Source organism: Bison bison, unplaced genomic scaffold, assembly GCF_000754665.1.
Source record: "Bison bison bison isolate TAMUID 2011002044 unplaced genomic scaffold, Bison_UMD1.0 scf7180017864456, whole genome shotgun sequence".
NCBI classification, from domain to species: Eukaryota; Metazoa; Chordata; class Mammalia; order Artiodactyla; family Bovidae; genus Bison; species Bison bison.
Window position 1 is genome coordinate 4,858,672 of NW_011495018.1, and position 25,428 is coordinate 4,884,099.

At 46.7% G+C, this 25,428-nt stretch overlaps 1 protein-coding gene across 1 annotated transcript in view; it reads right to left on the reverse strand.

The window, feature by feature from the left end:
- Positions 1-25,428, reverse strand: part of DOCK1 (dedicator of cytokinesis 1) — a 570,389-nt gene that overhangs the window by 364,140 nt on the left and 180,821 nt on the right. Inside the window, exons 24-25 of the mRNA XM_010859569.1 lie at positions 11,745-11,815; positions 8,676-8,782 (exon numbers count right to left, since the gene is read on the reverse strand). Coding sequence (XP_010857871.1) covers positions 8,676-8,782; positions 11,745-11,815 — 178 coding nt within the window. The remainder of the gene's footprint in view (positions 1-8,675; positions 8,783-11,744; positions 11,816-25,428) is intronic.

The window sequence follows — 25,428 nt, forward strand, 5'->3', positions numbered from 1 at the left end:
TTTTGAACTGTGTTGTTGAAGAAGGCTCTTGAGAGTCCTTTGGACTGCAAGGAGATCAAACCAGTCAATCCTAAAGGAAATCAGTCCTGAATATTCATTGGAAGGACTGATGCTGAAGCTGAAGCTCTAATACTTTGGCCATCTGATGTAAAGAAATGACATTTTGGAAAAGACTCTGATGCTGGGAAAGACTGAAGGTAGGAAGAGAAGGGGACGACAGAGGATGAGATGGTTGGATGGCATCACTGACTCAAGGAATGTGACTCTGAGCAAGCTCCAGGAGTTGGTGATGGACAGGGAAGCCTGGCGTGCTACAGTCCATGGGGTCGCAAAGAGCCAGACATGACTGAGCGACTGAACTGGACTGAACTGAACTGAAAGAAAATCTGTCAGTTACTTCTGTCACTTTCAATATGAGAATATAAAAAAACTAGATCCTGAAAGGCAAGGAGATTCAGTGTTACTGGAATGAGCTTTCCCCAGGTCTCAGGTGCAGAAGCACAGCGGAAAGGAGCCCATGTGGGTAACAGAATGTCTCCCACTTGAGCTGTTTGCAAGTATGCCCAATGTGCTTGACAAATTTAAGTCAATGCTATCTCAACTTGATTTCTTTTATTCCAGTTTTTATAACATTAATGTGAAATATTTTTGTCAGCATAAATCCCAAACCATGGTGTCCTTGTGTTTATGTTAATTTAATTACACTGCAACCTTTCATTTCTATAATAGGATGGAAGCTTTAATCTTCACAGCTTTTGTCAGATAGGTGAGCAACTATGTAATCACATGGGAACGAAGCTACAAATACACAAAGGATGACGCTTTGACCTTTCCTTCTATTTTAACTTGATTTAAAAGTCTGCTCACTCCATGCCACAGGTTATTTGGAAGAGTTACCTTTTTGTGAAGCACATAATCTATTTAACCAGCTTTCAAGTAGTCAGATCATATCTCTAGACAATGCTTGGAGCCATTCCTGCCCATTCCCTGGCTGTCCACAGAGGGCAGGATAAAGAGCACGAGCCCTTCCTCTTAGCCGGGGACCAGGAGCGGGAACAGCCCAGGTGGGTTCCTAACATCAGCATAGGGACCAGCCCCTCCACACCTCGTCCCTCTTCTGAAACAATGCCATCTACTCTGACTACAAGGTCACATTTGAAAAGCCACCTTCCCGAAACACTGTGAAGGCTAGGATTTGCTTCAACCTATCTGGGGGAGGGTGGGGGGAGGAATGGATTGGGATTAGTTGGGATGAATTTGGGATGAGCTGAGGCAAGCTATTAGACATAGAATGGATCAACGACAAAGTCCTACTGCATGGCACAGGGAACTATATGCAATATCCTAGGAATAAACCATAATGGAAAAGAACATGAAAAAGACAGTGAAGGGCAGAGGACCCTGGCATGCTGCAGCCCATGGGTCACAGAGTCAGACACGACTGAGCGACTGAACAGCAACAAATGTAGTGTGTGTGTGTGTGTGTGTGTGTAACTGAATCACTTGGCTGTACAGCAGTAATGAACAACACCGTAAGTCAACTATATTTCAATAAAATATATTTAAAAATAAAAATATCTAGGGGAGAAGTACAGAGATAAAAAACGGGACTATGACTTATTAGCATTTGAAGCCCAGTGAGGGGTACATAGGCATTCGTTATTACACTCTTCTCATTTTCCTGTCTGTTCAAGTTTCTTTGTAATTTTAACCAAAAGCCATCTTGAACTGTCCCTTGTTGAATGTCTTCTTTCCACAAAACAGGGAAATAATAAAATCAAAAGCAAAAAGACCAAGACCTTAATTTTATACAACTGCTCACAGATGACCCTCCATATCTCAAGGCTCTCACCATCTTCCTTCTCTCCTTCTGTTCCTTCTCCTTAAAGACAGGTCCTCCCCACTCCATGATCAACCCACTCAGAGCCTAGACAGGGAGAGAAGGCCACCTTCCCCCATGCAAACACAGGACTTCCCCTCCCTTAGAGCAAGTGAACCTCTACTTCTGCATCATCAACTACGGGAAAGCCTTTGACTGTGTGGATCACAACAAACTGTGGAAATTTTTTAAAGAGATGGGAATACCAGACCACCTTAGCTGTCTCCTGAGTATGCAGGTCAAGAAGCAACAGTTAGACATGGAAAAACAGACTGGTTCAAAATTGGGAAAGGAGTATGTATATTGTCACCCTGCTTATTTAAATTCTATGCAGAGTTCATCATGTGAAATGCCAGGTTGGATGAATTGTATCCCTGGTAGCTCAGCTGGTAAGGAATCCGCCTGCAATGCAGGAGACCCCCATTTGATCCCTGGGTAAGGAAGATCCACTGGAGAAGGGATAGGCTATCCACTCTGGTATTCTTGAACTTTCCTGGTGGCTCAGCTGGTAAAGAGTCATGCTTTCTTCTCTGCAACGCTCCCCAGGGAAAGACGTGCTGGACGTGAACATTCAATAAATATGCATCATGAGCCAAGCCCTGTTTTGTTGCTACCAAATCACTACCAAATCCTTGCAACTCCATGGACTGGCACACGAGGCACCTCGGTCCTGCACTGTCTCCCAGAGTTTGCTCAAATTCATGTCCACTGAGCCAATGATGCCACCTAACCATTTCATCCTCTACCACAACCCTCTCCTTTTGCCTTAAACCTTTCCCCTCATCAGGGTCTTTTCCAAAGAGTCAGCTCTTCTCATCAGATGGTCAAAGCACTGGAGCTTCAGCTTCAGCATTAGTCCTTCCAGTGAATATTCAGGATTGATTTCCTTTAGTATTGACTTCTTTGATATCCTTGCAGTCCATGGGATTCTAAAGAGTCATCTCCAGCACCACAATTAGAAAGCAACAATTCTTTGGCTGTCAGCATCCTTTATGGTTTAACTTTCAAGTCTATACATGACTACTGGGAAAACCACAGCTTTGACTTTACATAGCTTTGTTGTCAAGTGTTATCTTTGCTTTTTAATCCACTGTCTAGGTTAGTCATAGCATTCCTTCCAAGGAGCAAGGGTCTTTTAATTTTACGGCTGCAGTTACCATCCACAGTGATTTTGGAGCCCAAGGAAATAAAATCTGCCAATGCTTCCACTTTCTGCCTTTCTATCTGCCATGAAGTGATGGGACCAGGTACCATGATCTTAGTTTTTTCAATGTTGAGTTTCTAGCCACCTTTTTCACTTTCCTCTTTCACCTTCATCAAGAGACTCTTTAGTTCCTCTTCACTTTCTGCCATTAGGGTGGTGTCATCTGCATGTCTGAGGTTGTTGATATTTCTCTTAGTAATCTTGATTCCAGCCTGTGATTCATGTGAAAGTCACTCAGTCGTGTCCAACTCTTTGCAACCCCATGGACTATACAGTCCATGGAATTCTCTAGGCCAGAATACTGGAGTGGGTAGCCGTTCCCTTCTCCAGGGGATCTTCCAGACCCAAGGATCGAACCCAGGTCTCCTGCATTGCAGGCTGACTCTTTACCAGCTGAGCCACCAGGGAAGTTCAAGAATACCAGAGTGGATAGCCTATCCCTTCTCCAGTGGATCTTCCTGACCCAAGGATTTAATGGGGGTCTCCTGCATTGCAAGCTGATTCCTTATCAGCTGAGCCACCAGGGAAGCAATTCATCCAACCTGGCATTTCGCATGACAAACTCTGCATAGAATTTAAATAAGCAGACAATATACATTCTCCTTTCCCAATTTTGAACCAGTCCGTTTTTCCATGTCTGTTTCTAATTGTTGCTTCTTGACCTGCATACTCAAGAGACAGCTAAGGTGGTCTGGTATTCCCATCTTTTTAAAAAATTTCCACAGTTTGTTGTGATCCACACAGTCAAAGGCTTTCCCGTAGTCAATGATGCAGAAGTAGAGGTTCTTCTGGAATTCTCTTGTTTTCTCTATGATCCAACAAATGTTGGCAATTTGCTCTTTGGTTCCTCTGTTTTTATTAAACCCAGCTTGAACATGTGGAAGTTCTCAGTTCATATTTGAACTGGCTTGAAGGCCTTGTTCTAGGCAGCAGCAATAGAAAAATAACAGGGCCATGCTCAAAGCCCTCTCATTTTAAGGAAGGACCACAAAAAACAAGCCAAAAAGGAAAACTGGACAGTGAGCACACAGTGTGGAGAGTGGCAAGAGGGGCCATGGGGCAGCACGTCTGGGGTATGCTCTGCACGGTGATCTGAGCGCCTCGCGGGGGAAGCTCCCTATTTAATCCCTTTCAGTATTTGATCTGAATCTATCTTCTTTCACCAATTTTCTTTCATCATGTATTTGACATGATAATACCTTCCTCAACGAGGACAAGTTCTCATCTGCTATTTTTCTATGAAATCTTCAACAAAAATGAAGACACGGGCCTAACATTTATTGAACGTGCATTAAATGCTGAGTGCAGATCTCAGTATCACACATGTATCAATCTGCAGGTAATGTAGTCTTGGCAAGAAGAAAAGGGCAGCTGGAGAAACTGAAGCCTGGAGGGTAACTTAGCAGAGGTCACTGAGTTAGCAGGTCACAGAGGCAGGATGTGAATGCAGGCAATCTGATCACAAAGTCCACACACGCTCGCAATCCTCTTACAGGCTGCCTGCCCTCATTACAGAAAGGAGCTCAGAAACATGTAGTTCTTTAATAATGAGGAAGCAAAATCACTACCCTGGTGGCTCGGGCAGTAAAGAATCTGCCTGCAATGTGTGAGACCCAGGTTCGATCCCTGGGTTGGGAAAATCCCCTGGAGAAGGGAATGGCAGGTCACTCCAGTATTCTTGTCTGGAGAATCCCATGGACAGAGGCGCTTGGCGGGCTACAGATCATGGGGTCACAAAAGAGTCAGATACAACTGAGTGACTAACACACACAAAATCATTTATAGAAGAAATGATGCAAGCGCCAGTCATTCATTTCCTTTTGTAAACAAAGCAAAGGGAGACAGGCAGAACACAGAGAAAAGGCTGATGTGGCCGACAGCCAACCCTGAGCTCTGAGTTCTCCGGAGGCCTCCGGAGGGGCTGAGACACTGATGCCATCAGCCATCTACTACAGCCCACACGCAGGATGGCCAGGTCCACGCTCCAGCTTCTGAATAGCCTTCTTATACTGGGGGGAGATTTCTACATTACAAGCTCTGTTTCCCGAATACAGACGCCAGAACTCAAATCCACAGCCACGCTTGCATCTACAATGCAAAATACATCCTCCGTTCTGCCAAGGAGGTATAGTCTTATAGGGATGGCAACTGTTAAGGAGCAGTGGGAAGGACAGCTCTGTAAAGAACTCCAGTTTCCTTCGGATCAGGGTAGAGGATACGGAAGTAACAGGAGCTATGAGGACCTGACTCAGAAGGAGCACTGCAACTCGTATAGCTGTGAACAGATGGCAGCGACAGTGCCCGTAATCTCCAGACTGGTTCGGGCCAAACACAACTGTCTTTGCCAAAAGACACCTTTCCTGCTGTAGCCTAACAAACTCAGCTGGATCCTCTGATTCCAGGTCCTTGAAGGGGACAGAAGAGGAGCAGGCTGAGCTAACCTGCACCCTGTAAGCCTTGGCCAGCTGGGACCCACACCTGGCAAGGGAAGGCTTTCCTGCAGAGGGGCAATGCCACTCTCAGAATTCACTGCCAGCCTCACTGCACCCAAATCAGCTTGCTATTCCCATCAAAGTGAGACTGGAATATCTTTGATATTGGAGGGAGATGGAAAGAAGCGTTTTGGAGCAAAGCCACAGAGTCTCTGCTATGAGAGAACCAACACGCATGCTGATGAGCAAAGACTCACCCCCGGAGCCCAACAGGGGAGCCAGAGGAGCCAGACAGGGAGCCCTCCAACCACACCCCCCGAGAACGCAGACCATCCAGCGCAGTCCGCAGCTTGCGCTGCCAAATCTGGCCAGAACGCATTCTAAAGATCTAGACACAAAGGGAGCTAGTTTGAGTGATTCCACTTGGATCAGGAAAGAGGACATGGACAACTACATTTTTTACAAGTTAACAAGAAACGGAACAAGGGAAGACACTCACAGCCATCATATCTCATCAGAAAATGGTTTGCCTTTAAATATTTATACCAAATGTGGCACAGAAGATTTTGCACAAGTAATGACATTGTAAGAACAGACCAACTGGAAGATTTCCAGTGCTATATCTTTCCTGACAAGGAGGTAAGATGGCTCTTGGTAACTCCGAAGATGCAGGGAGCCTGAGGTGAGAAAAATCAAGGTTGTCTTTGCTGTCTTTACCCAGAAAGATTGTGAAAACTCACAGCCTATACACGGGCCCATTTTCACATCAGACAGCACATTCTGAAATGCTTCCAGGCAGCCAGAGAGCGTCTGGAAGTACATTTGGGGAGCCAGTTATGGCTCAGAGACCATCTAATAATGGGACAGTTCTGGAGCTTCTTGTAAGACATGAAGCTTCAGGCTACTTTTGGCTCATTCATCACTGCCCATAATAATTCTGGATTCATTTATTTCCTGCGATCTCATTGACTAGCTCGGGTACATCTGGCTATTGAGATTCAATTCCAACCTTTGTAATATCTAGAAAGATACTAAGTTGATCATTCTAAAATATGATATACCCTGGTAATTCCCTGTCAAACAAAGCTAAATATTTATTTTTATGCTCCATGTTTCTAAAACAAGGCTTAAGGCAGTCTAAGATTTAAAAAAAAAAAAAGACTTATAAAACAAGAATGAGAACAGAAATCGAGAACAGTAAAGAGAGCAACTGCCAAACACACAGACTGACATAATCCTCAAAAGCAAATCCTACGTTTGCCTTCGCGCAATCTACTAGCTAAAAAACATGTGTAAGTTTCCACAGAAGAAAGCACTTCCCTGAAATACATTCTTAAAAGAAGATCTATTTTAGTATGTTTAACTGAACTGTTTACGCCTTAGGTCGTTACTCAAAAGGACCTCATTCATTTGGCATGTGGGACAAGAGTGTTCAACAGAGATTTTGAAATAGTCATCATTTGTCTGCAAGAAGGTCTTCCCTATAAAACACTCAGTAAAAGCCAAGTACGAAAAGAAGTGAAGTCACTCAGTCATGTCCGACTCTTTGCAACCCCATGCACAGAGGAGCCTACCAGGATTTTCCAGGCAAGAGTACTGGAGTGGAGGCCATTTCCTTCTCCAGGAAATTTTCTCGACCCAGGGATCGAACCCAGGTCTCCCGCGTTGCAGGCAGACGCTTTACCATCTGAGCCACCAGGGAAGCCAAGTACAATTAATCCTTAATAATTGTTACTTTTTGACAATCGTTAACTCAAAAAAGTTGATGGTAATAGTGGTAGAGGTGTGTGTGTGTTTGTGTCTTCAGGTTGGATGGCTGGAAGAAGAGATATTAATAATCTGTCTAATAAGGTCCAGATATAAAATTTTCAGGGGATTTTTACCTGCTGTGGCATCAAGTCTAGTTTATATGGAAAGAAACACTGAGGCCGCGTCTTCACAAATCACCTCTACCACACGCCCCGCGCCAAGGGCCACAAAGAGTCCCCAAGCTTTAGTAACACCTGAAGAACGAGCAATTCAATACCCAGCCCTCCAAGGACAGCTTGAAACATGGACAGTCGGATTACCGGTTTAAGGAGCTGTGTGAGCTCTGAGTCGCAAGCAGTGGTAGCAGAGTTGACTTTCTTTTATGCAAGTGACAAACAGAGAACGATGTTTTGAAGGGCTGCAGAAAGCCACTCACTTCTTGGTTTCATGTGCTTTCTCCAGAAAAACACTCCCACTCTGATGAAGTCTTAACATTTCCTCTTAACCTAAGCCTTAGCTATAAGTATAGACTACAGGGAACTGGATAAAGTTAAATCAAGAAATAAGATTAAAAACATAGGTTCCAGTGGTCCAGATGGAACAAACGATTAACCAGACACACTGAGTCCTCCACAGGAAACTGAGCTGCTCCATCTCTGGAACAATACCACACATGAGGACAGAAGAAAATGAAAGGAAAAGCCAAACAGCAGGACAGAAATGGAGCAGAAAAAATGTATGCCGTTCCATCAGAAAGTCACTCAACAGTCTTCCCGTCTCCCTCCAATAAATGAGGAAGACCGTGGGATTATGCAAAGGTCTTAAGCTTTCAATAAAACTTCTTGACAAGTGTAAAATATTAATTCAATCTGTCCAAACAGAAAGAAAGTGATTAATAGAAAAGGGTAGGGAGATAACATGTGGAAATATAAAGTGTCCTCAGGATAAATGAGTTGAGGAGTCATTCAAATTCTTTCTCCTTTGCGTTGGGTTTGAGGAAGCCCTGTCACAAAATGCTAAGTTCAGGCTAAGACAGAACCATTACTTCGAGGTTGAAAGAAAATTTGAAACTTTTCATTGCAATCATCTCAATGGAAGTCAGTGATTGCCTCCCCAGGATAGATAATCACACATCTTAGAGGCTACAATGTATGCTGATTATCCGAGGGCCTTGGTATACACCTAAATTCCAAACTACGAGGACTGGCCTTCATTTCTCAATGATCTATTACCTACAGTAGATGTCAATTACCATTCTCTGGCAAGGGCTAAATCTTCCTTTCTTGTAACGGAGCTGTTTTAATTGGGGGCAACTTCCCCACTCCTTTTGACAAAGAGAGAATTCAGAAGGGTCAAGGTCTTCAGACAATGATTAATGTGACAATTTAGTGATTCTCAGGGTTTCACTCACCATGCTGTGTGAAGAGGTCACTGTGAATTATTTCAATCAAGCAATACAGCTTCTGAATGGTCAGCAAACCCACGGGAACATTTAGGATGAAATCAGTAAACATTTTGCTGTAAAAGGAAAAAGCCAAGGGAGAGAGTTGAAGGATATACTACAAAATGACCCAACAGAATACAAGACCCGTACTGAGACGTGAGCTCACTGAATGGTCACTGAATGCCACCAGAAAGCTGAATGAGGCCCATTAATATGGACCAAAATCTCACCCAAAAGAATGATGCTTTATGATGTTATTTTTCATTTCACACCCACTAAAATGGCCATAATTCAAAAGAGCACCAATACCAAGTGTTGGCTAGGATGTGAAGGAGCCGGTACCCTCATACCATGCTGCTGGGAATGCAGCACGGTGCAGCCACTTGGGAATTCTGTCTGGTGGTTCCTGAACATGTTACCATAGTTACCATCAGACCCAGCACTTCCACCTCTAGGTGCACACACAGAAGAAATGAAAATATATTTCCACACAGAGCCCTGTGCATGAATCAAAGAAACATTACCCATTACACATGAAAAATAGAAAAACCCAGAGGTCCATCAACTGATGAATGCAGAAGCACTTCACCCATTAAAAAAATGAATCTCTGACATTCACAGACCTTGAACACATTACACTAAGTGAAAGAAGCCTGCTACAAAAGGCCATGTATTGTGTGACTTTATTTATATGAAGGCTTCCCTGGTAGCTCAGAGGTTAAAGCGTCTGCCTGCGATGTGGGAGACCCGGGTTCGATCCCTGGGTTGGGAAGATCCCCTGGAGAAGGAAATGGCAACCCACTCCAGTATTCTTGCCTGGAGAATCCCATGGACTGAGGAGCCGGGTAGGCTACAGTCCACGGGGTCACAAAGAGTCGGACACGACTGATGACTTCACTTCACTTATTTATATGAAATGCCCAGAAAAGGCAAACCTATGCAGACAGCAAGATTAGCATTGCCGAGCACTGGAGTGGAAGTGGGCAGCGACTCTTCACGGGCATGAGGAATCTTACTGGGGTGATGAAACTGTTCTGACACAAGATTATGGTAATGGTGTAGAAGTCTCCTTCGGGATGTGGGAAAACAAGATGTCTTCAGCACAGGAAGTCTATCGTAAGCTACAAAATGTAATGCGGAATTCATTTGGAGGTGTATGTGGGTGTGTGTGTGTTTGTGGGTGTGTGTGTGTGTTTGTGTGTGTGCGTGCACGTGCATGCACAAAAGATAACCGGAAGGATCCAGATCATCATGGAATCATTATAACTCTAAGCTATTCTCCTCTGTGATTTCTTCTGTATCATCACAACATGACTCAGTCTTCCAAAGAAGGAAAAACACATCCATGATTTTCAAAGTCATTGAAGAGGAACCCACGCAGGCAGAAAGAGTCAAGGGCCCAAGAGCAGATGGCACTGGTCCTGGGGAAGGCGGGGGGCGGTGGTCTTCAGGCACAAGGCACATGCACCAGCTGTGAACATCGAAGTCACCCCCGTAATGAGTGGAGGCCTGGCCCGTGAGCCCCAGGAAGGCAGCCCAGAGTGAGGCCATGACCCACCCAACCTCAGCTCCTTGTTCATCCCGTTTTCTCCATATCTGAGGTTCTCAAACAGGAGCATTCATTGGAAGCACCTGGACGGATCTTTGAAACCAAATGGCTGGACCCCACCACAATTTCTAATTCAGAAGATCTGGGAAAGAGCCTGACATTCAGGAAGTCCCCGGACCTGCTGGGGCTGCTGTTGCCTGGACCACTGTCTGAGAGCCGGGTGTGCAGAGACCCAAGTGGGCAGACACGGTGCCCAAGGGCCCATTTGTTCCTCCTTTTCTCATCGAGTGCCTGTTAAGCTAGAACTGGCACTGTTGGTGTCCGGGGGCCGCAAACAAATGTGTCCACGCGGGACGCTAAATCCGCGGGCACATCAGACACGAGATGACTCATGAGGCGAGCAGCTCCCCAGGAGCCCCTCGCCCCTCACTCCCAGGGCAGGAGTGACCTACGGTGGACATAAAGTGCAGGAAGGATGACCGCTTTTCATTCCGTTTAACCACCCAGGGGACACATGGCCCTTTACCAGTATTTAGGTGGGCTTTGCTGGCTAGTCAAATGGTGCCATCACCTGGGGATAAGTTTACTGTATCAAATGTTAAATCAAGTCGCCAGTCCAGGTTCGATGCATGAGACAGGGCGCTCAGGGCCAGTGCACTGGAATGACCCTGAGGGATGGGATGGGGTGGGAGGTGGGTTCAGGATGGGGGACACATGTATTCCCATGGCTGATTCATGTCAATGTATGGCAAAAACCACTACAATATTGTAAAGTCATGAGCCTCCAATTAAAATAAATCAATTAATCTTAAGAAAATCCAATCAAGGATCAGACGAGGACTGTGCTGTGATGTCTGGGGTCACAGAGGCCATGGACCCACTTGCTCACGACACCTCTTTTCCAAATGCAGTGACGTCTGCATGGTATACACCCGAGACTGGGCTTAGACAGCGATGGCAGCAATACTGAAAGCTGAAAGGAAGGACACCATCGCCAGCGTGACTCCGAGGTCTGACAGCCAATGTCCACCTTGCCTGGAGTTTGGTTTGGTTTGGTTTTGGTTTTACTATAACCTGAACTGACAACCTCTGGCTCCTCTGTCTGAGGTTCACTGCTCTTGGTCAGGAACCCCCGGGAGAGAAGCTGTGTGGAGGAGGTGAGACGCGAACATTAAAGTTCCTGTGTCAAAACGTTTAGGTTCTGAAAACAAAACCCAAACCCAAGAACCACATATTGAATTTTCAACTCTAAAGGATGCAAAATGCCAAATTTGTATTATTTAATGCGTGAAGCTAAAATTAATCTTCTAAAGAAACTATTGTGACTGTTGATAAATGATTCCTCTTTCACATAATGAGCTAGAACATGTTCCAGAAGGATCCAGGGCACAGACCTTCATGGACATGAACCAGAACCCTGGGCATCCCATGAACTAAAGGAGTCCAAGCATGGTATGGGGGAAGCCTTCGCCCTGGGTGCTCCTTACCTGAGCTCTTTGGGATCAAATACCAATTTCACATCGTTGACAATAGTTGGCAAGTATTTCAGCGCTGCCCCCTGCAAACCAAGAACAGAGAAGAAGGCTGGGCATCATGCAGTTTGGCAAATGTGAATACAAAATTGCAATCACTATGAAGAACCAGAGGCAGATCAAGAAGGCAACACTTTCCAGATGATGGTTAAACACAACAGAAATAGAGGGGGTAATAAAAAGCCTCTGATCCACAGAACAATGGAGATTTATTACATGGTTATCCTGACACATAATAATAACAACAGCATTAGCTAAAGCCAATATTCTCCGCTTGCTCACTGAATGCCTGAGAAGTGAAAGTTGAAAGTTAGTCGCTCAGTTGTGTCCGACTTTTTGCGACCCCCATGGACTGCAGCCGGTCAGGCTCCTCTGTCCACAGAATTCTCCAAGCAAGAGTACTGGAGTGGGTTGCCAATGAATGCCTATACTGCGCTAATAAGCTTTTATGTGATTTTCTCCTTAACTCTAAGGAAGTTATAGCAAAAGAATACCTGTGCCCTCAAGCCATCAGATGCACTGCAGCCTCACACTGTCAACAATTACAGTGACTGCCTTTGTTCCATTCCAAAAATGACTGCCTGTATATCTAGGTCTCTTGGAATCATTTTCTTCTTTAGTACCTTTATTTCCCATATTTATATTCCATATCTTCTAGGAAACCCTACTTTCAAAAAATAAATTGACGGTAATAACGATAGATTCTAATACATGCCCTGCACTATGCTGCTGCTGCTGCTTTAGCCATTAAGTCGTATCTGCCTCCATGCAACTGCATGGACTGCAGCCCGCCGGGTTCTTCTGTCCGTGGGATTTTCCAGGCAGATTGCCATTTCCTCCTCCAGGGGATCTTCTTGGCCCAGGGATTGAACCCATCTCTTCTGCGTTGGCAGGTGGATTCTTTACCACTGAGCCCCCACCTGGGAAGCCCCTGCACTGTGCTAAATCCTTATATAGTTTATCTTTAATTTCAACATAAATCCTACAGGGAGTTAGCTGTGTTGGAAGGCAAGGTAACTGACAATGGGGATGGTAATGACTTTGCCCCTGATCTCGCAGTTAGTACTGAGCTGAGCTAGAATTAAAATTTAGTTCTGTGGGGGGGCAAGGGGGGAATATATGGTGGGAAGCCAGAGCCTCAGTGCCCATCATTTATAGCTGGTTGGGGAAAAGTCCTGGAATTTTAGAGTCCTGACCCTGGCTGGGATTGCCCCCCACCCCTGCCTGTCACGCTAAAGGACTCCTTCTATCAGGCTGGGCACCCCCTTCCTGAACGAAATGGAGGGAAACTATTTTCATCCAAATACCTCCAGGGGCTGCAATAAAGCTCAGAATCTAATTGAAAAGAGCACTGGATGAACAGATAGTGCCACACCTATTACCAAAAACAGTTGTCAGCATTGTTTTCGAAAAGCAAGTAGGCACAAACCCATTTTTAAAAGAATACCCTGAGTATATATGGTCGACTGGTTTGCAGCAAAGGGACAAAGGCGCCCCCTCCTCCAGCACCAAATGAAATTCCTTCCACACCTCACTCCCTATATAAAAATTCACTTTAAATGGAACTTAGACCCATAGATCTTCTATTCTAAAAACTATAAAATGGAAGAAGATACTTGTGAATTTGGGCTAAGCAAAGATTTCTTTCACATGACAAAAGCATAGTCCATAAAAGAAAAAAAAATTAATCAATTATATGTCATCAAAATAAAGAATTTCTGCTCTTCAAAAGAACTTCTGCTGAGACAACAACAGATGAACCACACACTAGGAGAAAATAACTGCAAATCACACATATGATAAAGATTTATATCCACCATATACAAAGAATTCTTAAAACTCAATAATAAGAAAGCAATCTTCCACCCAAAATAGGCCAATGATTTTTTGAAGAGGCGCTGTTTACAAAGAAGATCCGTGGGTGACAAATAGGTATGTGACAAGCTGGCCACCAAGGAAATGCAAATTAAAACCACAAAGAGATCCCACTAACATCTACTAGAATCGCTAAGCCAAAATAAAATAAAACTAAAAATCTGACCATACCATGTGCTTTCTGCAGATGCTACGGGTCTGAAAGCAAACTGGATCTGCAAGTTTGAGAAAGCACTCCCCACGCAGCCCAGCAATCACACTCCTGAGAGGGGCCCCACGGAAATGCAAACTCAGGCTCACACAAAACCTTGTGTCTGAATGTGTACTGCTGCTGCTGCGAAGTCTCTTCAGTCGTGTCTGACTCTGTGCATCGACGGCCTGAATGTGTACAGTTACTTGAAATTGTCAAAAACTAGAAACAACCCAAATGTTTTCAAGAGGTGAGTCCCTACAATGGAATACTACTCAGTCATGAAAAATACCAGGATGCTATTATATCTGACACGGATGAAACTCAAGTGCATTCTGAGATGGAAGACAAGCTTAAAGCTTCAAACTGATTCCATTTTTAGAACATTCAAGAAAAGGCACAACTAGAGGGAGGGAGCACACCTCAGGGGCTTCCCGGGGATGGAGTCTGGGGAGAGCTTATCCCTAGTGAAGGACTGAAGAAGGCAGGGGGTGGGCAGAACTCTCCTGTATGACCATGTACAAACTATACCTTACATGTTTAAATGAATAAAAATATATTAACTGGAGGGACAGCCATGGAAAACGCCTGAGAGATTCTTGGACCTTTTAACACTGGTGTCCAAGAGTTAAGCGGTCAGATTCAAATAACTTCAAAGATGAGTTCAGGTTTCCTCTGGTATCACCTGTGAATTTTCGGTAATTGCCAGACACTTCTCTAGGAGCTTGCCTCTCCTGGCAATAAGCCCTCAGCACGGCCAAACGAGAGAGGTCTTCCACCAATGCCTTTCACAGATGAGAAAGTGAAGCCGTTTGCCAGATTGTGGAGCCAGTCTATCCACCTCCAGGGTAAGAGTGAAACCACCCCACAAAAGCTTCCACGCTCCACGGTCAAGATGCTCAAGGCTGGGGAACCCAAGTTTACCTGTCAGTCTGCACTACAGGGCTTCCCTGGTGGCTCAGTGGACAAGAATCCACCTGCCAATGCAGGAGACACGGGCTCAGTCTTTGGTCCGGGAAGATCCCACGTGTCTCAGAGCCACTAAGCCTGTGCACCACAGCTACTGAGCCTGTTTTAGAGCCTGGGAGTTGCAACTTCTGAGCCCATGAGCTCCAACTGCTGAAGTCCATGTGCCTTAGAGCCTGTGCTCTGTAATAAGAGAAGCAACTGCAATGAGAAGCCTGCACACGGCACTTAAAGAGAAGCCCCCACAAGCAGCAATAAGAGAAAGCCCACGCGCAGCAACACCCAGGACAGCCAAAAATAAAATACAAATACATAAATAATTTGTAAAAAAAAAGTCTGCACAACAGACTTATTGGTGCCTTTTCCCCCAGCGGTAACCCCGTCCTTCAATGCCGGCTAGGTCAAGGAATCCCAACTCCCCGCTCCGAGAGGCAACTTCTGAAAAGAACCTTAAATGGAAACAATTTCATTCCTGTTTCCGAAGTTCTGCTTCAACTACCTCGGAGTTGCTTTGAAAAACTGAAAGATATTTATTGTGACATTTAATAATAAACGTTTGCACCGCTGAGCGCTCAGGCCTGAAACTGTCTTGTCTAGTTTGTGAGGGTCCCCGGGGGGAGAGGACCCATCAGCACCACTCTTTTCATCCTGAACCCCACAAAGCAGCATCTGCCTGCAGCAGGTGATAAATACCAGCTCACGAGGACCGACAGACAGCGGCAAACAAGGCGGGCCTTCGTGGTCCACCCCCGGCTGCCCAGGGCTCCCAGGCTCTGCCACCTGACATCACCGCGACGCCCACAGAGGGAGGGCTGGACCCGCTATGACCCCCAAAGGCTGGTTAACAGGGCATCCTTCCGGGTGATCTGGATCCCAGGGACGTCATGTCTCAGTTCGTGAGGATGACAGAGATCAGAGAAGAACACAAACCCACATGGGTCCAGGAGAACACAACAAGGATGGGCAGATGGAACGATGTGAAGGCAGGGGGTGTCTCCTCCACACCCCATCTCCAGCTCCCCATCTCTGGTGGTCCTGGGCTCCACGCCACCCTTCGCTTTGCCGTGGTGACCACTTCAGCCTCTCTCGTCTCTCCTCCAGCACAGGATCCCAGCCCCTCCCCGCTCAGCTCACCTCCGCCTTCAGGGGAAACCAAAACCCTCAGGAGAAAATGGGACGGGCAGCCCTGCCCACCACTCAAGCCGAAACATGTCTACATGGATGCCCGGCCTCTGCCCATGCTTCCAGGTGAAGGGAGGCAGCCCCCGGCCCCACGGAGGGGACCCCCCGCCCCACCGTCTGCTCAAGGGCCGCCTACGTTTCCCACCCGGCACTCTCCAGGGGGCCCAGATCTCACCCCAGCGGCCCCTTCCTGTCACACGTGTGCGCACCCTGAAACCACCCAGAGCCCCACGCCCCGCAACTCCCTGCCCTGTTCAGACGGTTCCCAAGCTGAGGGCTCAGTTCTGCCGCCCCGCAGCTGCCCCGCAGGCTCCCTGCACCCGCCCTCAGCCGCCACCCCACCTCCATTCCTGCCCGGGCCCCGGGGACACCAGGTCTGGCCCCAGGTGACTTCCCGTGACACCGTTGTGACCCCTCACCTCCCGGGGCAGCCACCTTCCTCTGTCCCCTGCCCCTCCCTTAAAGGTGGGTGTCCTAGCTGTCCTATTCTAGAGTTTTCGCCTTTGTCCACATACCCCCGGGGAGGACCCCCTCCATCCAGCTTGACTCCTAGTGTCTGTCTCTGGGGTCAGCTCTCTCCTGAGCACCACACATACATACACACACACACACACACACACACACACACACACACACACACACCCAGCAGCTGGGTTCAGGGCAGCCTCACAGAAGCAGCAAACCCCCTGCCTCAGATGAGACCCCACCCCATGCCCTGGTGCTCCAGGCTCAGAGCACTGCACCCTGAAACCCCCAGATCACAGCCTCCTACTCTGTCTTCCCTAAAACCCACTTTGGACCAATCACAGAGCCTGGCAGATCCTCCTGATCCCACACACCTTGCCTTTACTGCTTTCTCCATTCTTAGAGCTCCCACCCTGGTCCAGGCCACTTCTGTGTCCCTCTGTCAGGAAGCCACCCCCTCCCAAGGGAGCTCCCGCCGGCACTCTGAGCCCCTCAAGGTCACGGCCCATTCGCAGCTGGAGCCGCTTTCCTAAGAGGCAAATCTAACTGACATCTGAGGGCGGCACTGCCCTGCTCCTGACTGCCCAGCAGCCTCCGAGGCCCTGGCCCCACTTCCTCCCCAGCTCTCCCGGTCGGCGGCCTCCAACTCCACCAGCAGGACGCTCTCCAACCACGTGGAGCCTCTCGCAGTCGCCCCCCTGTCCCGGGCCCCTCTGCTAACTCCGGAGCTGTGTCCATGCCGTTGCCTCTTCCTGGGCCACTGTTCCCATCCCTCGTGTCCTTGCCCCCAAACAGAGTTACCTTGGTGACTTCTCAGTCCTCAGCTTAGCCATCGTTCTCTCCAAGGCACACAGATTCCAGGTTAGGCATCCCAAGTGTCTGTCTCCCCCAGACCAGGGCCCCACAGCTGTGGTCTGCCCAAGGACCCTGGACACAGTAGAACCCCCAGGACTCACTAACTGACAGCTGTTTAGTTGCTTAGCCGTGTCCGACTCTTTGCGACCCCATGGACTGTAGTCCCCCAGGCTCCTCTGTCCGTGGGATTCTCCAGGCAAGAATACTGGAGTGGGTTGCCATTTCCTTCTCCAGGGCATCTTCCTGACCGAGGGGTCAAACCCGCATCTCTTGGGTCTTCTGCTTTGGCAGGCAGATCCTTTATGGCTAAGCCACCAGGGAGGCTCCACTGACTGACAGACCTTTGCACAACAGCACCTTCATCTTCAAGACTCTCTCCCTCCCTGCTTTCCATGCACAGAAATGGGCCATATCAGCTGATACACGAAATGTATCCCCTCCAGGCTGACCAGCTGCCAGAAGAGGCAGAGCGAACCCTGAGGTTCCCCTACCCACCCCGGGCAGCCTAGGTCTCCTGAAAAAGCACGTGCCATCGCCCGCTCTCGCTAAGGGCCCAGCCAGTTTGTTTGGCCCAGTTCTAATATTGGTTCTTTGATGAGATCTCTAAGTGTTTGGGTTTCTGCTTGCGCCTGCAGAAAAAGGCTCTGGGCTCCTTGGTGGAGTCCAGCTGCTCCACTGAATTCAGGTCTCTTTCAAGTGCATGGGGCTGCTGCTTCAAGAGCCCCTTGAGATGTGAGCTCCGGGCAGACAAGGCAGGGCTCCTGCCTGTGACGGAGGCAGCTGGGAGGAATCTCACCTGCAGAAGATACCTCCAGAAACGGAAGTCCCCAGTGCAGACAGGACAGGGAGGCAGGCGGCTGACACCCAGGAGCCGGGGCCCCACCCTGGACAAGCACGCCAGCTCCGAGCCAAGCTGTTGCCTGCGCCTTGTAGTGTGTGGACTCAGGAAGAGGGCTTTCCAGATACCTCCCAGTGGGAAAGGATGCAGCCTAACAGTGGTTAACGGGGCAGCCTCCAAAGACGGTCAGGAGGGTGGAGGATCCCCACAGAGATGATGGGACACCCCCAACTCATCACAAGTGCTCACAGATGACAGCCAGGGCCACCCCTGGGTGAGGAGACCAGAGAGCATGCAGCTGTGTGCAAATGTGAACACACAAACCTTCATGGGGCCTTCCCTGGCCTTCCAAGGCAGGGCGTGTGGGTTCAATCCCTAGTTGGGGGAGCTAAAACCCACACATGCCTCAGGCGTAAAAAACCAAAACATAAAACAGAAGCAATAGTATAACAAATTCAATAAAGACTTTCAAAAAATGGTTGGCATGAAAAAAAAAAAAACAAACTTCTTCAACGTGCAAAACTCTCCATTCAGTGAAAACCTTTATAAAGTCCTGATTAAAGTGGTAAATAATGTGTAGAATCATTTGCCAACTCTCAGAGACAGGAAGGATAATAGGAATACAGAGCACTGGGGAGGTCTGTTTTCTGCTATTATTTTCTTTACATTGCTTTTGGTAAATCGGTTTCTTTTTTAAACAAAGTCTTGCTCAGAATGTGCAAGGCTGTTTTGAATCGGAGGGGAGAGGCCGGGACCCCACCCAGGCCCTGGCAAGGTTCCCTGTGGGCCATCGGAGGGGCAGCCTCAGTTCCCTGAGGCTGAGGGGCAGGGAGGGGATGGGGCCTCTGGGACGTGCCCAAGACACAGGGCTGAGCTTGGAGGAGGGTCTCTTCCTCTGTGCCCTCTGAGGGCGTGAGCTGGGGACCACATAACCTGGGCGAACACACCCCTGGGATGGGGTCTAAGCAGGAACAGAGACCAGCACAAGAGGAAAGTAGACGAACTCACTGTCTTCAGCTTTGTGTATTCGTCTCCTGCTTTTTAAGTCGTCAATGAACTTATCCATGTTTGCTTTCTAAGGAAGTTTGTTCCTTCAGATTTGACTTTAAATGTACCTAAATTAAGGAAATGGCAGCTTAAGTCCTGGCTGGCATTTCTCTTTGAACTTGGGAAGGCTTTGATCTGTCCATGTGAGAAGAGACTCTAATTCTAAATGTATTTGGGCCTCAAACACAAGTGAAAAAAAATGACCCACTGACACACTGAGAGCACACACTTGAATTGCCTGCAGACTTGGGCACATAAAGGCTTTAGGTAAAACTGTGAATTACCACCAAAACCTACAATAGGGCTCCCCGCACCGCTGAGCAGGGACTGAAAGGCTGCAAGACACAGAGACAAGAAACAAAACTGGGGCCAGTGGCAAAGCTATTTCTACTTCTGTTAGGGGAAGCACGCTGACTGAAACCTCCACCCTGGCCAGGCACCATGGTCACCATTTCCATGAGTTGTCTTATGACAGGAGGTCCTGGTAAGGAACATGGAACTAATAAGTCACCACCGACCGGAAGAGTTCAGGAAAGGTCAAAAGGAGACACCACGTGTCTGACCACCTCCCAGAATCCTTCTCTCTGGCATCCATCTTGGCTGGACATGGCGGGCGCCACCAGGAAGGACTCTGAGTCAGAATGACTGGCTAAGGACAACCCAGAAACTAATCCCATCACCATAAAAGCGGAGACTGCGAGCCACATGGCAGAGCAGTTCTCCTGGGTTCCCTTACCCTGTTGCTCTCCACCCAGGTGCCTTTTCCCAATAAAATCTCTTGCCTTGTCAGCACATTTGTCTCCTCGGACATTTCATTTCCGAGTGTTAGACAAGAGCCCAGTTTCAGGCCCTGGAAGGGGTCCCTCTTCCTGCAACTCGTGTTTAAAAGACAAGCAAGTTGCTGAGTGTCCCTCTTAATATTAGCATCCTCACTTAACATTCAGGCAATCAAGAACTTATGGTATCCACAGACTTACCCTATGATCCAGGAATCCCACTCCTGGGCATTTATACAGATAAAAAACTCTAACCCAAAAAGATACAGGCACACTACTGTTCACAGCAGCACTATCCATAATAGCCAAGGCATAAGCAACCTAGACGTCCGTTGCCAGATGAATGCATAAAGAGGATGTGGTGTGTATACACAGTGGAATTCTGCTCATCAGTAAGAAAATGAAATAATGCCATCTGCAGCAACATGGATGGATCTGGAGATGGTCACATCAACTGAAGTAAGTCAAACACAGAAGGTCAAGTGTCATATGCTGTCATTTATGTGTGGAATCTAAAACAAAATGATATAAAAGAAAGTGAAAAGCGTTTGTCACTCAGTCGCATCCAACTCTTCGTGACCCCACGGACTGTAGCCCACCAGGCTCCTCTGACCGGGGGATTTTCTAGGCAAGAATACTGGAGTGGGTTGCCATTCCCTTCTCTAGGGGCTCTTTCTGACCCAGGGATTGAAGCCGGTCTCCTGCCTTGCAGGCAGATTCTTTACCACTTGAGCCACTAGGGAAGCCTGATACAGAAGAACTTACTACAAAACAAAAATAGACTCATAGAAAGCAAATGTGTAGTTACCAAAGAGGATTAGGGAGGAGTCATTTAGGAGTTTGGAACTAGCACACTACCCTATATAAAACAGATCAACAATAAGGGCTTTATAGCACAAGGAACTATACTCAGTATCTTATAATAACCTACATGGAAAAGAATCTGAAAAAGAATATACATGCATATATAGGCGTGTGTGTGTGTGTAACAGAACCCCTATGCTGTACACTTGAAACTAACACAACATTGTAAATGAATTATACAGCTTAAAAGAGAGAGAGAGAATCATCTCTGAGAAGGGTAACAATAAAGTATAATTTAAAGTTAAAAAAAAAACTCATGATATCATAACTCTGAGGAAGCAAAGTGTGGTCAGAACTGAATTAAATGGACAGAAAACACACTGAAACCAAAGTCGTAGAGACAAAGAAATGAAACGCATAGAAGAACTATGAAATGGCAGGAAATGCTCTAAGTTTGCTAATTGCCGGAACACTTCAGGTTAAAGAAATTACATTTTATACTCTTCTCTAAGCAAATTTAATTGTCATGCATCTCATGAGAATGCCAACTTAATCCAAACTGTAAAACAAAACAAAAAAAAACATATTTTCCATCTAGTATTGGTTTAATGTTGTAAGTGTCTCTCTGTCTAAAAATATTACTACTGATGAAGATTAATAGACACTATTTTAGGGTAAAGTTCAGGCTACATTATTCAGTATAATTATTTTAATTAAACCCATTAGCATATCTTTATATAAGATTACAAGAGCTATCGGTGATACAAAATAAGTTTTTCTTGAATAATGTATGAAGCAATTATTAATTTACATATTTCTCCAGAATATGCATAAAAATGATTCCATTTGGAGGTTTTAAGTTAAAATATATACGGTCCACAAATTCTCCTTTCAGACTTCAACGTTCCATCTTTGGAAGATGTGGGACATGGCCAAAGAGGCTCAGAAGAACCAGGCTCATAAGCAGTTAGCAAACTTTGAGCGTTTCCTGTCGTTTCATGGTTCTTTTAGCTGTTTCATTTCTTTCTCTCTAGGACTTTGGTTTCAGTGTTTTCTGTCCATTTGATTCAGTTCTGACCACACTTTCCTTCCTCAGGGTTGTGAAACCATGAGTTTTGCTGTTTTTTTTAACTTTCCTGATACAGATAAGTGTAGTAAGACCAGTTCAGCCAAGAGGTGCCCCTGGACCAGAGCTTGCATCTTTCATAAGGAATAAATTAAACAGAGCAGATGACTGGACATGATGGCTTCATGCAGTTAAATGATGGAAACACGTTGGAGAGATTCCAGAATGTGACAGTCTGAGCCACAGTTAGACACATAAGAATCCAGAACAAAACGAAAGACAATGCTTCTGTTCCTTACACCGCATTCAATCAAGACTACCTACATCTTCTGTGTCTTAACTCAAAAAATACCTCTTCTCTTTGTAACCAAGCTTCCTTGAAGCAGACTCTGGTCTTTCAAATAGCATTCCCCAACTCAAACGCCAACGCGTCAGTTCATGCAATCCTGAATGACAAGTGAGCAGTCAGAGGAAATCACTAGAGGAGTGATTCATGGAGCAGTTTCAGGTTTCACTATCACAAAGTCCAAACCAAAAAGTTAACAAGGAAAGCATTCTTCAGTGAACCCAATGCAAGCTCCTACTCTTAAAAATCTATTTGTTATGGCCAATAGGCATGAAATGGTGGTCAACATCACTAACCATTAGTGCAAATTAGCCTCAGTAAGATGTTACTTCACATCCATAAAGATGGCTACTATCAAAAAACCAAAAATAGCAGGTGTGGGCAAACACACTGAAGCCCTTGTGCACTGTTGATGGGAAGGGGAATGGTATAGCCATTAAGGAAAACAGTATGCTGCTGCTGCTGCTAAGTCCCTTGAGTTGTGTCCAACTCTGTGTGACCTCATAGACGGCAGCCCACCAGGCTCCCCTGTCCCTGGGATTCTCCAGGCAAGAACACTGGAGTAGGTTGCCATTTCCTTCTCCAATGCATGAAAGTGAAAAGTGAAAGTGAAGTCGCTCAGTCCTGTCTGACTCTTAGCGACGCCATGGACTGCAGCCTACCAGGCTCCTCCATCCATGGGATTTTCCAGGCAAGAGTACTGGAGTGGGGTGCCATTGCCTTCTCCAAGGAAAACAGTATGGAGGCTCTCAAAAAATTAAAACTAGAGCTACCATATTGTTGTTGTTCAGATGCTAAGTCATGTCTAATTCCTCGAGACCCCATGGACTGCAGCATACCAAGCTTCCCTGTCCTTCACTATCTCCCAGAGTTTGCTCAAACTCATGTCCATTGAGTCGGTGATGCCATCCAACCATCTCATGCTCTGTTGCCCACTTCTCCTCCTGCCCTCAATATTCCCCAGCATCAAGGTTTTTTCCAATGAGTCGGCTCTTCATATCAGGTGGCCAAAGTATTGGAGCTTCAGCTTCAGCATTAGCCCTTCCCAGTGAACATTTGGGGTTGATTTCCTTTAGAATTGACTGGTTTGATCTCCTTGCACATCTTTAGAGACATCACTTTACCCACAAAGGTCCATATAGTCAAAGCTATGGTTTCTCCAGTAATCATGTACAGATGTGAAAGTTGGACCATAAAGAAGACTGGGCACCTAAGAACTGCTGCTTTCAAACTGTGGTATTGGAGAAGACTCTTGAGAACTACCATATGATCCAACAATCCCATCTTGGGTGTTTATTCAAAAGAAATGGAAGCAGAGTATGAACGATACATAGACACATCTCTACTCACTGCAGCCTTATACACAACTGCCAAGAGGTGGAAGCAATGCAAACATCCATCCACAGATGAATGAATAAAGAAAACATGTTGATACACACCATGAAACGTAAGTCAGTCTCAAAAACAAAGGTGATTCTGATGCACGCTACTAGACAGATGAACTTGAGGGACATTATGCTAAGTGAAATAAGCCAGTACAAAAGGTCAAGGGCTGTATGATTCCACTTATATCTAAAGCAAACTCACAGGAACCAAAAGCAGGATTGTTGTGGCCAGGGGCAGGGGCTGGGGAGTGGTTTCTAATGGGGACAGAGTTTAAAGTATTGCAAGATGAAAACCTTATAGAGATCTAGTGAATATAACTACACCATTGAACTGTACACTTAAAAAACTTTCGATGGTAAATTGCATGCTACCTTGCTTTTATTAGAATTAAAATGAAACAGATAAAGAACGTGTTATGCCTCCCCTGGAGAACATCCACAGTGAGGAAAGGTCTCACCGTGCTTCTCACAGGTCATTTTCACTGGGCAGGTCCACTTTTACGACCCCTGGCTCCAGCCCATCAAATGTCAGGTAATCTTACACAGCACACACACACACATACACGGACAGACTCACTGTCACAATTGAACGATGTCTCTGACTTTCCCAAACAGCCCCTGGTTAAGCACCACCAGGTTAGACAGGAGCCTCCCTCCTGTGTGACTGCCTCACAAACGGTCCCCAGAGGGCAGAAGCCCTCAGTCCTTCGGTCAGTCGGGCCTCTGGAGGGAGGAGCTAGCCCCCTCTGCACTACACAAGGATGCGCCCGTGGATGGAGACCGTGGGGAAGCAGGGGTCATGTGCTCCGTCCTGTCTCCCTCCTGTCAGTGGTTAAGACTCACTCCTGGAGAGACCTCCTACACCTGTTTCATCCTGGTTCCCCTATTCTGGGCACTCAGGGTCCCAGGAGAGTTTGGTCAAGGATGGAAGGAACCGGAAGATGACAAAGGGCCAAGGAGCCGCCCTGACTCAGGGAGTGAGGCCAGGCTGAGACGCTCAGCAGAGCACAGGGGTCCCCGGAGCTGGGACCCAGTGGCAGGACCACGTAGCACTAAGTACACAGCAAGAGAAAGAGAAGGGGACCCATTAGCACCTTCCAGAACAAAGCCTGCTTCTTTGGAGTCACTGTGCTCTCCTCAGCCTTCTAAAACCCATTTGCTAGGAACTGACTCATGCAAAACAGAGGAGTCTTACCGGAATCTTGGCAAGAACAAATCCGAATTAAATTATGAACTTCTTTTTTTTTCACTTTTTACCAGCATAGCCATATAGTGAGGAGGCCCAGCAAGAAGGGGGCAATCCTTTGAACAGGCCTCTGCTGCCTCCAAATTGGTGAAAATTGGTTACCTGTCTAGACAGTTTCCAGGAAGCAAAGCATGCCTTTCAAATGATGGCAATTCCCTGAAACACACTTGAAATTCAGAGAGGAAAATGGTCTGTTCAGAGCATCTTAAGGGCCGGCACCACAGTGAGGCAGTTTGGAAAACAGCGACTGAAGGACACGACATATCACCTTTGTGTTCTACTCATGCACTGAAAACTCTCACGACGGAGACTTGGAGGAACATAAGCGGGTGGGCCAAGGGGCCTGGCAGAGAAGGCAGGATGCAGGAGGGAGCCTGCCTCTCTCTGCCCTCCCAGCACCTCCCACTGCTCCCAAGCCCCAGCCTACCCCAACTACTCCCAGAAAAACCATTAGAGATGATGGTCAAGGCTATGGAGACACTCAGCATCAGACACAGCCAAACAGGTAAAGAAAGTCCTCTCGTGGAAAGAGAGGAAACTGTGAAACAAACAAGGGCCCGACACTCAGAGCCAGGCCCTCCCTCCCACCCCCGCCCTA